This window comes from Cetorhinus maximus, chromosome 1 (assembly GCF_964194155.1).
Source record: "Cetorhinus maximus chromosome 1, sCetMax3.hap1.1, whole genome shotgun sequence".
Taxonomy (NCBI): domain Eukaryota; kingdom Metazoa; phylum Chordata; class Chondrichthyes; order Lamniformes; family Cetorhinidae; genus Cetorhinus; species Cetorhinus maximus.
In genome coordinates this window covers 27,115,971-27,130,936 of record NC_135879.1, presented here as the reverse complement: position 1 = coordinate 27,130,936, position 14,966 = coordinate 27,115,971, and the positions used below count along the sequence as shown (strand labels likewise).

General features: G+C 41.7%; 1 protein-coding gene across 1 annotated transcript in view; it reads left to right on the top strand.

Moving 5' to 3' along the window:
- The window catches only part of mgarpa (mitochondria localized glutamic acid rich protein a), a 49,861-nt gene that overhangs the window by 14,802 nt on the left and 20,093 nt on the right, over window positions 1-14,966 (top strand). The window contains exon 4 of the mRNA XM_078538698.1: window positions 12,282-12,494. Within this exon, the coding sequence (XP_078394824.1) occupies window positions 12,282-12,494 (213 nt within the window). The remainder of the gene's footprint in view (window positions 1-12,281; window positions 12,495-14,966) is intronic.

Genomic DNA, 14,966 nt, shown 5'->3' with positions numbered 1-14,966 from the left:
AGACTGTGGTGTTGTGGGGGAGGGTAAGAGAAACACAGTTAGGGTTTTGATGGAGGTTGCAATGAGCCAGTGTTTCAGGCAAGGCTTTGCCTATGAAAATTCCAACAGAGTGTGGATAATAGAGTCTCCACTACACTACAGGCATTTAACTAACACATCATTGACAATTCCATTCTAGTATCATGTTTAATTGCAGGTCACTTCTTTTCAACATTTCGCATATTAGTGAGTGGATTAGTCAGGCCGAATTATTCGATGGGCTGGAACAGTAGCCATGCCTAGGTAAAGAAAGCCTCTGTCCATGTTTGTAAAGAGATAAAAGGCAGTGGCATGCCAGCTGTTTACAACATTATCCCAGGGAGATTAATGATGAGTCTGCACAGATTATGTGGTAATCATGAACATTCCCAATGTGCCACGTGTTTTAATGTAGAGCATTGCAGTCACAAGTCATTAGCACATATATTGAAAGCAAGAATTCCCAGGCGTTCATTCAAACCTCATGCCCTATTTAATTTGTTATTCCCTAATGCAGTATCAAATGTTCTGGGGTGCTCATTATCACTGCATTGAAGTGATTGGTACGAGGGTCTAAAACATCACTCTGTATCTTTTTTTAATAAAATATATAGATATGCTCATTGCCATTTCAAAAATATTCAAACTGAACAAAGACATAAAATGGCTGCATCTATGTCTGTCTGTGACCCTGAACAAAAGAAGCTATCTGGCAGTATCAGGGAAACTCATACATTGTCATCCCTGAAGAGCCGCTAACATCTCCCCTGTGGGATGCACAGACCAAATTCAAAGAGAACTATACCAAGCCCATCTGTATTTCATACAGGAGGGTGGCCAACAGGAGTTTGTTCGTCTGCTAAGACAAAGGGCCCCGCAACCTTCCTTTTAACTCTTAATGGTTGAGACATTTACCAATCTTAGGAGCCTAGATAAGGGACACATGTTATTTGTCAAAGATAGTATGGAGAGGAGGGTGTCATGTGACATGGGCCTCTGGTTTGTGGAACCAGTAATATTGTCTTGCTGAACTGCAAAGTCTAAGTCTGCCTTTTTACCATCTGACTAGCAGCTTCACAGATAAGGAGTCTGGCCCAGGTTGGACACCTGGCCCATTCTACACTGCTTCTGCTGGAAATTCTATACCATTGCCTACAAGGCTGATTCATCTCTGTGTGTATATCTCATCGTCTGATGTCAACACCACCAGAAAAGTAAATTATATAGCATTGGTTTTCAGTCCACTGAGCTCCATAAAGGAATACCTCATTGGACTTTGATGCTGGACTCTGAAACCCATGTGAAACAATCTTTCTTTTCCTCTGTGGTCTCTATACTATATATCTTTCTTTTCTCTATCCCTCTTTTACTGTATGAATGTAAAGGAGGCAATGTTGTGACCCTCCTCTCATGTTTTGAGTGTGTGCAAATAAACTAACCTTTTGAGTTCATCCGATCTCGAGTTTGCCGTGGGGTTATTAATAGAAAATTGGATCGCACCAAAACCAAAGGTTTGAGAAATACGCCATTGCTTACAAATCGAAACACCTTTCTGGTTACGGATGGGTGGTGAGAGGAGAAACTAATGCTGTTTAAATTAACCCCTCCTCCTGTCAATAACACTGGTTATGTTAGGCTGTATCAGTTGTATCCAAAGGACTGAAGTAAAAATTTAGACTGTGTACCCCTTTAAGGTCTCCTCTGTTTCTTGGAGGAAACTTGTACTGCTTGAATTTCATTTTACAAACCAATCATCTCTTCATGCTCAGAGAATAAAAATAAAGATGGGGTGAATCAGAAAAGCACAATTTCCAATGTGAAATTTACCATAATGGTTTCTCCATATAAAAAGGATACATGGGTATTGGAGAAGGTGCAAAAAATAAAATTCACAAGGATGATATTAGAACTGATTAGGAAAGACTGAACAGGCTTGGGTCTCTTCTATAGGAATGAGAAGGCTGAGTTTTGAACTGATAGAGGTCTTTAAGATTATGAAAGGATTTGATAAAGTAGACCTAGAGAAGGTATGCCCACTTGTGGGGGAGACTAATGCCAATGTCCATTATTATAAGATAATCACTAACAAATCCAATAAGGAATTCAGGAGAAAGTTCATTCCCTAAAGAGTGGTAAAAATGTGGGATTCATTACTATAAGAAGCAGTTTTGGCGAATAGCAAAAATGCATTTTAGGGAATCTAGATAAACACATGAGGGAGAAAAAAAGAGAATGATGTACTGATAGGGTTAAAGGGAGAGAGGAGGGAGGAGGCTTGTATGGAGCATAAATGTAGGCATAGACCTGTTGGGCTGAATGGTGTGTGTCATATCCCAGTATATTTTGAACTTCAAACTAAGTTTTATATTTTAAAACTGACACAAAAACCGCAAAAGATGGCCACCTGAGGTCACCTGACTTCTTTTATGGATTGAAACCATGCCCCTGTCTCCAGAGGGAACAAAAGGAACATTTCAAACTGATGTTGGATCAATGCCCTTTCCTGAAACTAATCCAAAAGGGTATTAGAAATTGAATGGGCCACTCAAACACAAAAATACTGACTGTCTCAAGCTCTCAAGGTGTGAAACCCACAACACGAGATGTATAATCATCCTAACTACCCACCTTCTTTGGAAAAGGATTTTGAACATGTAAAAGATCACGTGATGAGTCGGCCATGTTTGCTGTCTGCTTTTAAAGCCAGGAAGAAGCTGCTTGCAGACAGAGAGTTCCACTGAAAGCCATCGCACTAACTGCAAGTCATCCAAGCAGCCAAGGTAATAAACAGCAATACCTTGAAAGTGGAAGGTTCTAATAGAGAGAGAAGGACTCCCCAACCTGTTCCTGTTAAACAAACCTGAGAACCAACCTCCTAGAAATTCGACTACAAGAAAGCTTGCAGCCTGCTGAGAATCCCCTGCTTCACAAGATCTTCACTTCAACTCTAATGCTTCAAATTCATCCAAGAAACTGCAGGTCTGCTGTGAAAGAGACTGAGATAATTATAAGCTGTGACAATGTATTACCTTCATCTGAATCTAATCTTTTTGTGTGTGAAAGACGAGTGAGTGAAATGTTGCGTTAAATTGGGGGTAATTGTGTAATAATAAATAACTCTCTTTATTTTTAAACTCATAAAAAGCTTGCGACTGGAATTATTTAATTGAGATACATACTCCAAGGGCAACATTTTCCCCTGTCCGGGGGTGGGGAGTGTGGTGCGTATGTGCGGGAGCGGGCGCGGGTGGGTGGGCGGTTTCCTGATCGGCATCCCTGGTCGGGGGCGTGCCGCCATTTTACGTGGGCTGGCCAATTAAGGCCCGCCCAGCGTGATGTCCGCCAGGAAGTGCTATGCGCTCCCTGTGCGGGCAGGGGGGGGTGGAATTCCCTGAGCCGGGAGTGCACTCTTTCACGCATGCGCACGAAGGAGCACACAGATCACCCCGAGGCAAAATGCTGCCTCAGGGAGATGGGCTCAGATTTGAAACTTGAAATAAAGATGAGAGAAAAATTTTGCTGCCGTGTCCCCTCACGTGACACTGTCACATGAGTTGGGACATGTCCATAGCTTTTATTTTGAAATATTCTGAGATTTTTAAATCATTCATGGAACCTCATCCTGTCCGTGGATGAGGTTTCATGTTCTTTCAGAAGCCCGCCAGGGCTCCCGGCCAGTCCGCCAACCTTAAGGTCCATTAATGGTTTCAATTAGTTTTTTAATGGCCTTAATAGGCCGTTGTCAGGTCGCTATGCGCCTGCCGACCTGAAAATCTAAATGACGCGGGGTGATGTGGGGACGCACGCCCGACGTCACCCCATGTCATTTTACGTGTCGGCGAGCGGGCCCTGCCCCCGCTCACCGAACAGAAGATTCTGCCCCAAGAGTAAGAAAACACAAACGTCTTCCAGACAAACATATTGATCACGGGCAGTAAAAATGAACACATAAATTCTGTCCGTGACTCTTATTTCTGTGGTACAGACTACATGAAATTCTATGGCCGGGATTTTCCAGCCTCACCGTGCCGGGATGTCCATTGACTTTCAGTGGAACTGGATGACCCTGGCAGCAGGTGGGCCAGAAAACCCCACCCTGTGTAATAAACCATTCCTTAGCTGAATGAACGGATGCTTCGCCGTCTAGTCTGAAACTAGCTGCTAAGAAGTGCAAGGAAGTTGCATGCTATATTCTTCCTTTGAATGACCCTCATCCGGGTTTCTGCTTGTCACTTCTGCGTAGTGACACTGCTGAAACTGGAAACACAGAGGTGAGGAATCATAGTATGGACTCACTGTTCTCAGAGGCCGTGGCATAGTACATCGGTGTTCTAACCATCTGTGCTTAATACAATACCAATCTAAGTAAAAACAACACTACTAGCAATTGTACGGAAAAATGCAGGAATTCTTTACCATGATATGTTTACATTGCTCCTGAGAGGGCCCTTCAGTGAAACAAGACAAACCCAAACCTATTGCCCATCTTTTATTTAGAGTTTTCCAGCATCTCATTCAAGTGACCATTCTCCATTTGTGAGTCTGGGCATTGGGTGCTGTGAGGCTTTTTAATTGAAGAAGGGTTGGCAAGGCAGCCCAAGCTGGTCCAATGCTCAGCCAGTGTTTACATGTGTACACTTCCCAGTAGGAATTACAGCATTGTAACCAGCATCAGAAAGTTTACGCGGCAGCAATGCACTTTTCTTTGCTTCATTTGAGTAAATATAGACAAGAAGGATGAGGGATCACAGGATTAAACTAGCGAAAGGTAAATTTATAACTGTCAGGAAGCTCTTCTTCACACAAAGAGCGATTAACACCTGGAATTGCCTTCAGGTAGGTTAGTGGAGGCAAGAATAAAACTAGAATCATTTCGGAAACAGCCTGTGCTGTGATGATCATTGTAGATTTTTCCCCTGAAAGACAAACTTTCATGAGCTGAACAGCCTTTTTCATTTGTTTCAATCTTGTGACCTTGCGAGAGGGACCCTTCAGGACAAATATTGCATTGCACAAAGTGGGAGCTGGCAGTAGAAGACAAAATCCACAAATACAATTTGGATTAGTTTCACTGTGACTCCACATAAAACAACATTGTTCTGAGTTAGTCTTCTTTTAACGCAAGGCATCTTAATTCAAATTATCTGATAATTCAATTTTTGTTGCATTAAATTCCCACTCTTCTGTGTTATGTATGTTGCATAATTCAAATTTTTCAACACAGAAACCCTTTTGAATTACAGGGGTATACAGTAATTTATATCATAATTGATAGAACAGACAAATAGCTTTCTATATAGTTGATGTTGCCACTTAAGGAAAGAATCAAAAGCATCCACCAAGTCTTACTCGAGTATACGAGTCTTACAAAACACCTGTCTAAATTGCTTAAAAATTGAGAATCTGTAATGGGTCCATGTTAGGGTGCTGCTTTAATGAAAAAAGGCATTTGGTAAAACATGTATTTTAGGGGAAGAGGGAGAAAAGATGTGCATCATTTGTCACAGCACCACTACATGAACATAATGGGCAGAATTTTGCCCTTGGTGGGCGTGTGGGCCCCACCGACTCGGCGGTGGGCCCCACCGACTCGGCGGTGGGTGAACAGCTGACCCCCACTGCCGAAACGGGGCCTGCCACCATTTTGAGTGGGTGGGCCAATTAAGGCCCGCCCAGCGGCCTTCCCGACAGGAAGCGCTATGCGCTTCCTGTGCACGGTGGGGAGGGAATCCCCAGCTGTCAAAGTGCACTCTTTCGTGCATGAAAGAGCACACTGCTCCCTGAGACTAAGTGCTGTCTCAGGGAGATTAGTGACAGTGCACAAAAGTTAAAAAATAGAAAAATAAAAATATTATTAACATGTCCCCCTCATGTGACAATGTCACACGAGATGGGACATGTTAATTAAAAAGGACATAAACTTTATCACACTTTTTAAAAACGGACATGAGTGGATGAGGTTTCATGTATTATCAGGAGCCCGCTGGGACTCCTGGCCTGCCCGCCAGCCTTAAGGTTGGACGGGCAAGTCTTTAATGATCTTAATTTGCCTGTCAATGGCCTTAATTGGCCATTGACAGGTCGGTGGGCGGACAGCTGATTTTGCTGTCCGCCCGCCTTCTTAAAAATTTAAAGGGACTGGGATGATGTCGGGGGTTCCTCCCGACATCATTCCGTGTCATTTTCCCGTCGGCGAGCGGGCCCCACCCCCAAATCGCCGATGGAAAATTCTGGCTAATGAAAATAACAGACAGAGGAAGACCTGCTGGTCCATTCAGCTTGTCCCATCTGGTTATGATATTCTGTGCATCACAATACACACAGTCCCCACCTCATCCGGAAGACATGTAACTTCATGGGAGAAACAAAGAAACAGATAAAAACTTAGGCCAATTAGAGGAAAAAAATGTGGAAAATTTCTCTCCGATGTCCTTAGGTGATTAAACCTTGTCCATGAGACCACTCTGCCCCATTTAATGATATATGGCACCTACCTCCATTAGGAGGAGATCTCCCCTCTACGCAATATATTTTCATGAAATCCACACCCTTTGAACTAAAGGATATTGAAATTATTTGCTTTTTATTAACAAATTATTTTTTCTTCTTTGTCCTGTTTATGTTTACAGAGGAAGATGGTGAGTATATACAAATTACCACATTTTAATGATTACTGTTAGTCATAAATTTGTGGACTGGCTTCTAACAATAACAAATTGTGTTCTCGAGCTCTCTTTTGGAACATGTGCATTAATAAATAAAAAGTATTTATAAGTATTATCTTTCCAAATCTGTTAAGTGTTAACACATGGGTGTTTTGAGGTTCTCTTATTAATATGCAGTTAGGTTCATGTTGTCTAGGTAACACAAACAGTGGTTTACACAGTATGTGAGTAGTTTTAGTTTGGGATGTGATAAAAACATCTATTCCATTATGAAGGAACACTAAAGTCCAAATTAGTGTGAGCCTAGAAGTTGTTGTTAAAAAAAGTGTGTAAATATAGAATGCACCCTACAAAAGTACCACTTCTAGCTAACACACACCACAATTGGAACTTAAGCACACTAAGAGGTACATTTTTTTAACTGACAGATTAATGGCAGCAGTGCCATTCACTACGTATCATTTGTACCATTCCCCAGCAAACACAACAATTTATCGAAAATCAAAATATTGCAGATGCTGGAAATCTGAACTAAAAACAGAAAATGCTGGAAAAACACAGGAGGTTCTGGGCAGGAAGGCCCATGGTCGATCTTCCCACCCCACCGCCTATTGAGGCCTTTAAGTGGTCAATTAGTGAGTACTTAAGGGCCTCATCCTGCTGCCTCTGCTATTAACCCAGTGGCGGGTAGGCCCGTCACCATGTGGCATACACGCAACTAAAACCCTGTGGCCCAAGTTATCACCTCCTGTGGGGATTCCCTCAGTCAAAAGCACTCAGTGCCTGATCGAGGGACTGGACATTGAGAAGCGGGGGGGGGGGGGGGGGGGGCACTGAGAGCCACCCCGCCTGCTGCTCTTGTTGCCGACCCCCCCCTATACCTTTCTCCCTATGACCACCCCGCCCCCAACATTACCTAGCTGTGATCTGGGTCGCTCTGTGATCCTTGGCAAAAACAGAATTACCTGGAAAAACTCAGCAGGTCTGGCAGCATCGGTGGAGAAGAAAAGAGCTGACGTTTCGGGTCCACATGACCCTTCAACAGAACTGAAGTATAGTTAGGAGAGAGGTGAAATATAAGATGGCTTAAGGTGGGGGGCGGGGGGAGAGAGAAGTTGAGGGTGGGGTGGTTGTGGGGACAAGCAAGCAGTGATATGAGCAGATAATCAAAAGATGTCACAGACAAAAGGATCAAAGAGGTGTTGAAGGTGGTGATATTATCTAAGAAAAGTGCTCTCTGGTGCCTGTCCTTCTGGCAACAGCCACCACCTCCCCATTGGCGCTGCTGAGCACAAGAACTGCCAGCCTCTGATTGGTTGGCAACTCTCAGTAGTCGAGACTTCCGCCCTGGGGTCACGCTTCCAGGGAAAGGTCTGCCGCTGGCCTCGCCACTGCCTGATTGGATTGTGGTTCAACGGGCCTTCCTGAAAAGAGGCAGCATGGGTCTCTCGCTGACTCTCTACCCGGCAGGCGAAGCCTCCAATGTCTCAACAGGATCCCACCAAACCAGATCCTAACCTTTCATCAGAACTGGGAATAGCTAGAAATACTGTAAAATAGCTTTTATGTGGGTGAAATGGGGGAGGGTGGAAAAAGAACAGAAAAGAAAGGTCTGTAAAAGGGCGGAAGATGGGAGATATTAAACGACAAGTAACGAAGGATTAGTCAATAGGTGTGAATGGCAGAATACTGAACAGCTGCCATTCGAAAGCTAAAATGAGAAAACCTTTCTTTTGTGTTTTTACTCATCCCATTATGACTCTCTTTAGCCCTGCCCCACAAACTCTTTTGTCATTTAATGTATCCTGTCTTCCACCCTAACATGGACCTCCTGTTTTGTTCTTTTTCCACCTGCCCCCATTTCACCTACATAAGAGCTATCACACTTCTAACTTTTCCCAGTTCTGACAAATGGTCACGACCTGAAATGTTAACTCTGTTTCTCGCTCCACAGATGACCTTCTGAGTATATGCAGCATTTTTTGATTTTACAATTTATTGTATTTTTTTTATTCGTTCATGGGATGTGGGCATCACTGGCTAGGCCAGCATTTATTGCCCATCCCTAATTACCCTTGAGAAGGTGGCGGTGAGCTGCCTTCTTGAACTGCTGCAGTCCATGTGGTGTAGGTACACCCACAATGCTGTTAGCAAGGGGAGTTCCAGGATTTTGACCCGGCGACAATGAAGGAATGCCGATATATTTCCAAATCAGGATGGTGAGTCACTTGGAAGGGAACTTCCAGGTTCTGGTGTTCCCACATTTCTACTGCCCTTGTCCTTCTAGATGGTAGTGATCATGGGTTTGGAAGGTACTGTCTAAGGAGGCTTGGTGAGTTCCTGCAGTGCATCTTGTAGATGGTACACACTGCTGCCACTGTGCGTCAGTGGTAAAGGGGGTGAATGTTTGTGGAAGGGGTGCCAATCAAGCGGGCTGCTTTCTCCTGGATGGTGTCAAGCTTCTTGTGTTACTGGAGCTGCACTCCTCCAGGCAAGTGCAGAGTATTCCATCACTGACTTCTGCCTTGTAGATGGTGGACAGACTTTGGGGAGTCAGGAGGTGAGTTACTCGCCGCATGATTCCTAGCCTCTGACCTGCTCTTGTAGCCACATTATTTATATGGCTAGTCTAGTCCAGTTTCTGGTCAATGGTAACCCCCAGGATGTTGATAGTCGGGGATTCAACAATGGTAATGCCATTGAATGTCAATGGGCGATGGTTGCATTCTCTCTCGCTGGAGATGTTCATTGCCTGACAATTATGTGGCGCGAATGTTACTTGCTACTTGTCAGCCCAAGTCTGGATATTGTCTAGGTCTTGCTGCATTTGGACATGGATTGCTTTTCCCCATGAGCTGGCATGCTTGTGAAACATATGTTCTGACCACCTCCCCGCAGGAGGTACATAGGGTTCAAAAGTCGGCAAACCCATTAGAGCAGTGCAGTAGACTTCCCTACCATCGTTTCTGACCCAATTGCAATTCCTAGGGTCAGGAAATGATCAATAATGGGAATCCATCTGTTCCAGCAGGTCTGGCATAAAGTGCTAGAAATGAATAAAAATTTGCCTGATTCCAGAATGATTACATTCGCTACTTCTTCCAATGTAAAGTACTGAACTCCTGCCTCTCTCAGACTAAAAATATATTTGGAGCATCAGAACTGGGACTGGTGGGAATTCTGATGCATGAGATCATTCCTGTGGTCCTGCCTCCTTCCTTATTGTCAGGTTAACCCCTGCCTCCACTCCCCAGGAAACCAAAGAATTTCTTGGAATGCGGTGAAAACACATTGTAAGTGGGTCCCACCCTGAACCGTGCACCCGCTTGCACTAATAGTTTCACAATCCTACACAAGGATTGTGGATTTTTAGGATCATATTGTTTTAACAATCAAATTGGACAAAAGGAAATACACCCATAAAAAAGATATATACCTTCATGTACACACAACACACATGTGCACACACATATGCATACGTATGTTAACATACATCCAAACTTGGATATAAACAAGTATACAACTGGTATATGCACAAAAAATGCACAAACTCAAGGGTTCCCGTGTGACTATTAAATGAAGTGTTTCTTCTTCAACACCGCATTGACATTTTTATCCCATATACTCTAAATGGGAACCTTTCAAAACTGAGATATCAATGTATGTAGGATATTAATGGGTTATTCTGGAAGCCAGACATCGAGAAGGAGCAGAATACCGAATCTAATAGAATGAAAATCTTAAATTTGGAAAACTTAGAAACAAATACGATCAAAATAGATAAAAGCCATATTTATAATACCTGAAAAAGGAAACATAGCAGTAAATTTCTTCCAATCTTCTGTGCTGAGAAATTTAATCCTTTATGTTACTTCTTCTCACCCTTTGCTCTATTTGTGATAATGTGTGACTCCAGGATGGAGTCAAACTCGAGCTTAATTTAGCTGGGCACTTTGAGGGTAAATCCTCCTTGTTCTTCCCTCTTGTCTATGTTCTCTTCTTTCAATGTTTGTGTTAAAAAGTAGCTTTAATATTTGCTTCAGTCGATTTTCCATCATTGATCTTAACCATAGCAGCAGAATGTGACCATTTCAATATTTAGTATGACAAGACTATAACTAATGATAAATGTGGAACTGTGATTTCCTTTCCAGAATTTCTTTAATATTGTTTTTTATTGTACACTTTACAGAATAAAATGCCAAGAATTCGTCAGTCCAAAATGTGGACATATAATTGGATGCCAGGGGTAGTCCTTTTGTGTTGGTTTTTGAATCCCATGGGGACTTTTTAATACTGAATGAATGCTTACTTACTGCCAACAATGCAACAAAATGTAACTTGTTGATTTGCAACAGAGGTAGAGCTTGACCTGTTCAGCAAAAACCATTAAATGAAAGTTTGTGCTTGTGGCCGTGAGTAAGGTATTAGAAGCACATCTTTCACAATTACTGCATTTATTCAGTTAGCCTTTTTGAATGCTGAACATAATTTCCATGCCAACGGTTATAAGTTTTTATGTTTATTTATTTGCTACCACCTCTAATTCAGTATTCAGCTGCCTGATAGACCACCAAGCATTATGGCTCCCTCACTAATGGAGAGTCCCAGAGTCCCTGTAACATGCCCGTTACTATAATATTCCTTATTTAACTCCTAGTGATATTTTATAAAGAGGGAATTACTGTTTGTCAGTGTTGTTTGGCTTTTCCTTCTTCCATGCCTGTTTTGAGTTTAGGCAATGACCGTCCATTTTTTAAAAATGTATTGCATGCCTTTCGCATGGCAGATTAATTTGGTATGGAGGCTTCTAAGTGATATTTTGTGTGTTTTTGATTTTGATGGGAAACTTCACCCCAGTCATCATCATGGGTAGGGAGGGCTCCATTATTACGAATTTGTGATGCAGTGCTGTTTGCCATGAGGATTTCTGGTGCAGTATTCCTTCAGCGTGACATACCATGACAGCAGATCTCCTGGTAAGAGTAGCTACAAGCATCAACAGAATTCCTTCAGTAGCTTAGTGTTGCAGGCCACTTCCTCTCAACTTTGACAATTACCTTTATGATAACAGAATTTCCCTCCTCCAATTTGCTACCCTCTTCTCCTCCACATGCTGTGTCATGTTACTCATAATTCCTTTGACATGCATTGCCCTGTGACACCTTGTCCCAGCGGCCATTATTCTAGTGTGTCTAGACAGGGCAATGATAGGCTGCCATAATGTAGGGAGCATCGCTGCTTATTTTGATCCTGTCCCCTCCTGACACCCACACACATTCAGTTCTTGACAAGATTCACTGATTATCGATTAGGGTTGGATTGATTGGCTGATTCATTCCTTTTCTTGATCCACTAGAGCTGAGGCAAATTTTTGGCTTCAACTACAGCATTGACGGAGGTCAGGAAATGCAGCATCGATTTAGATTTCAATGTGGGATATGGTCAGTATAGTTTGGTACCAGATCATAGTGGCCAGTGCACTGCCCACTGCCCAAACAGCCCTGCATCAGTCTGTCTAGGGTGAAGTTCCTCTTTAAGCGCAGCTAATACTGAGTCCGGATATGCTTTGACATGCCTATATTGATCTATTGTTAGAATCAGATCAAGTCCAGTCTCCTGAAGTTGTTGAGTCTAGTGGAGAGGCCTCGGAGTCAGTAACAGAAGAGGTCGAAGTCCCTGCAGCTGAAAGTGCTGAGCAACCTGAAAGCCCTGCAGCAGTTGTAGAAACCAACGAGAGCCCATCAGAAGGAGAGGCTGCATCGGAAGAGGAAGTGATAGAAGTTCTGTCGCCACCAGCTTCAGCAAAAGGTTAACCTCTCCAGCCAGAAATCATATATTTCAATAGAAATAGGTCATAGGCTTATCTTTATCTCAGTAGATGGATGTCCCCTTTGTCGGCCTACACAGGTTGAATTCACCGGAAACATAAGCTAATTCAACATTTTTTTCCCACACATTTCAGACTCTTAACAAAATAATATGATGTCCTAAATAAATGTGGCCAAAGAAATAGAGGATATGTCATTGGCTAAAACTGAGACAGGAGAACATTCCTAAGTCAAACTGACTGAGTAATTAACAATCTATTATAATAGTATCGGCACTTAGAAAATTAGTTTGAAACCAATTTATATTTTTACGATCTAAATGCAGAATATATGTCAGTGTGTAAAATAATATTTTATAAATCTAACAAAACAAAACTTTAACATATTTTCATAATTACTTTTCTGCATTTGATAATTATTTATAATGCAAAATGACTATTTTCTTCAATTGTGAGCTAAAATCTGGGTGCGTTGTGTGGATTTTTAAAACAATTTTGTAAAATGCAGCCCTAGTAGGCTGACAATGGGAGAACAATACCTTATTTTACGTTCTCTTGAGTTCTCTGAAGTTTCCCTGACTAGCATTCTTTTACAGTGACAGACTAATAATCTTCAGCATGAAATACAAGCACTAACACACAGAGCACTTTGGGAATTAACCCTTACTCACCAGTCAGTGGCTTTCAAGGTGAGTATTTGTAAAGTTTCCATCTTCCACATGTGTTAATGTGCCCTCCTACACACCCGTTGTGCATACCAATTTAATATTACATTTAGAACCTAATGATGGTATTTTATATGTAATATATATGAAACATAAAAATATAATGCAGAATTTGTCGGTAGCTTCCATAAACTGAGGAAATGCTATTTATATTGGATGGTTAAAAGATTTTCCTACTTCTTTCATCATCCTTTACGTATAGTTCCAGACGATAGATGGTCTAAATTATCACAATTACACTGCATAATAATTGTGGAGAATAACAATGACCCAGATTTTGCTGTCAAAATAATGGTGAGTCTACTGGCCCTCACCGTTATTTGAAAATAGCATAGCAACTTAAGGTGAGGGGCATATGTGCAGTTAAACTCAAATGTCCAAAGGTTGGTGTCCAAGTTGCACAACTCTGTTTAATAGCTTTGCAAAAATGTCTGCCTCACCATTGAAATGCATTGAATGCTGTGAAGCTGTTGCATTTGCACAGTAGATATGAAGTAAGCTCACCACAAAAAGTGAAGTCTCACCCATTCTCTTCTAACTACTCTTCTAACTATGTGAAAAGTGTTAAATCCTGTCAATCAACCTCTCTAGCACAGAAAACTATTACAAATTTGGAATCTCATTCCTCCAGGTTTTCATTGTCGGACATTTAAAAATTGTAAAATTTAAAATTTAAAATAAACTTTTACTTTTCCCTTTTGTCTTTTTCCCTCTTAATCCAATCTTTTCTTCCCTTTATTTATCTTGTTGGACCTGATTTGACATTGAATTCACCCTTCTTGTTTACATTTCCTTTTCAGTCCTTGTGCTGTAATTTTCACAATCCTTCAATCTGATTGGTTAAGGTGATACACAGTTGCTTGCCCTGTTCACTCAGATCCCAGATACCCTGTTATGTTATCAGCTTTCAACAATTCGCATTATCTGTAAAAACTGAAATGTGCAAGGACAGGTCTAACAAATGCCAGATGCCGTTAAATGTCCTGTCACAGCAAATTATGGTCTGGTATTAATAAAAAAAAACAAATTTGAAATTATGGGCTAGTGTGGTCAATCTGTTCTGTGTAATAACATTAGGAACTTAAGAAAGCAAGGGAGAAGCGAAGGCCTTTTATTGAACCCTTTCCTTGGATGTACTGTGTACAACTTGCGTTAGCTAGGACTCTGTACAATTCATTTATGTAATCTTTCAGACAAATATTCTGTGAAGTGTTTCCCTTACCACCACGAGAAAGGCTCCATTGAAATCTAACATCATTATAGTCTTCAACCATGCCTAGTTACATTTTACAGAGGGCATTTATTTCCATGGTCCCAGGTCTCAATATATGTGCAAAATGAGCAAGTTGCAGGAATTATAATAAATTTATTTTTTTATTCGTTCATGGGATGTGGACGTTGCTGGCTAGGCCAGCATTTATTTCCCATCCCTAACTGCCCTATAAAAAAAATTGCATTGAACAGAATAGAGTGTTTCATATTTGGAATGATCATATGGATATAGTGTCTGTCGTTCACAGAATCCACATCATTTCCTTCTCTTCATACAGGGATAACTAACTGGACAATGACAGAAGAACTTGCCTTTTTGTGTATGATGGTAATTGCACGAGTCTGTGGGACCCTAGCCTATTAGCAGCACATATCTGAAATATGACCAGCACTGCCCATGATTGTCATTTTACTGGTCTCCAATAGAAGTGGGAACTCATAAGCTCCCCCCCTATA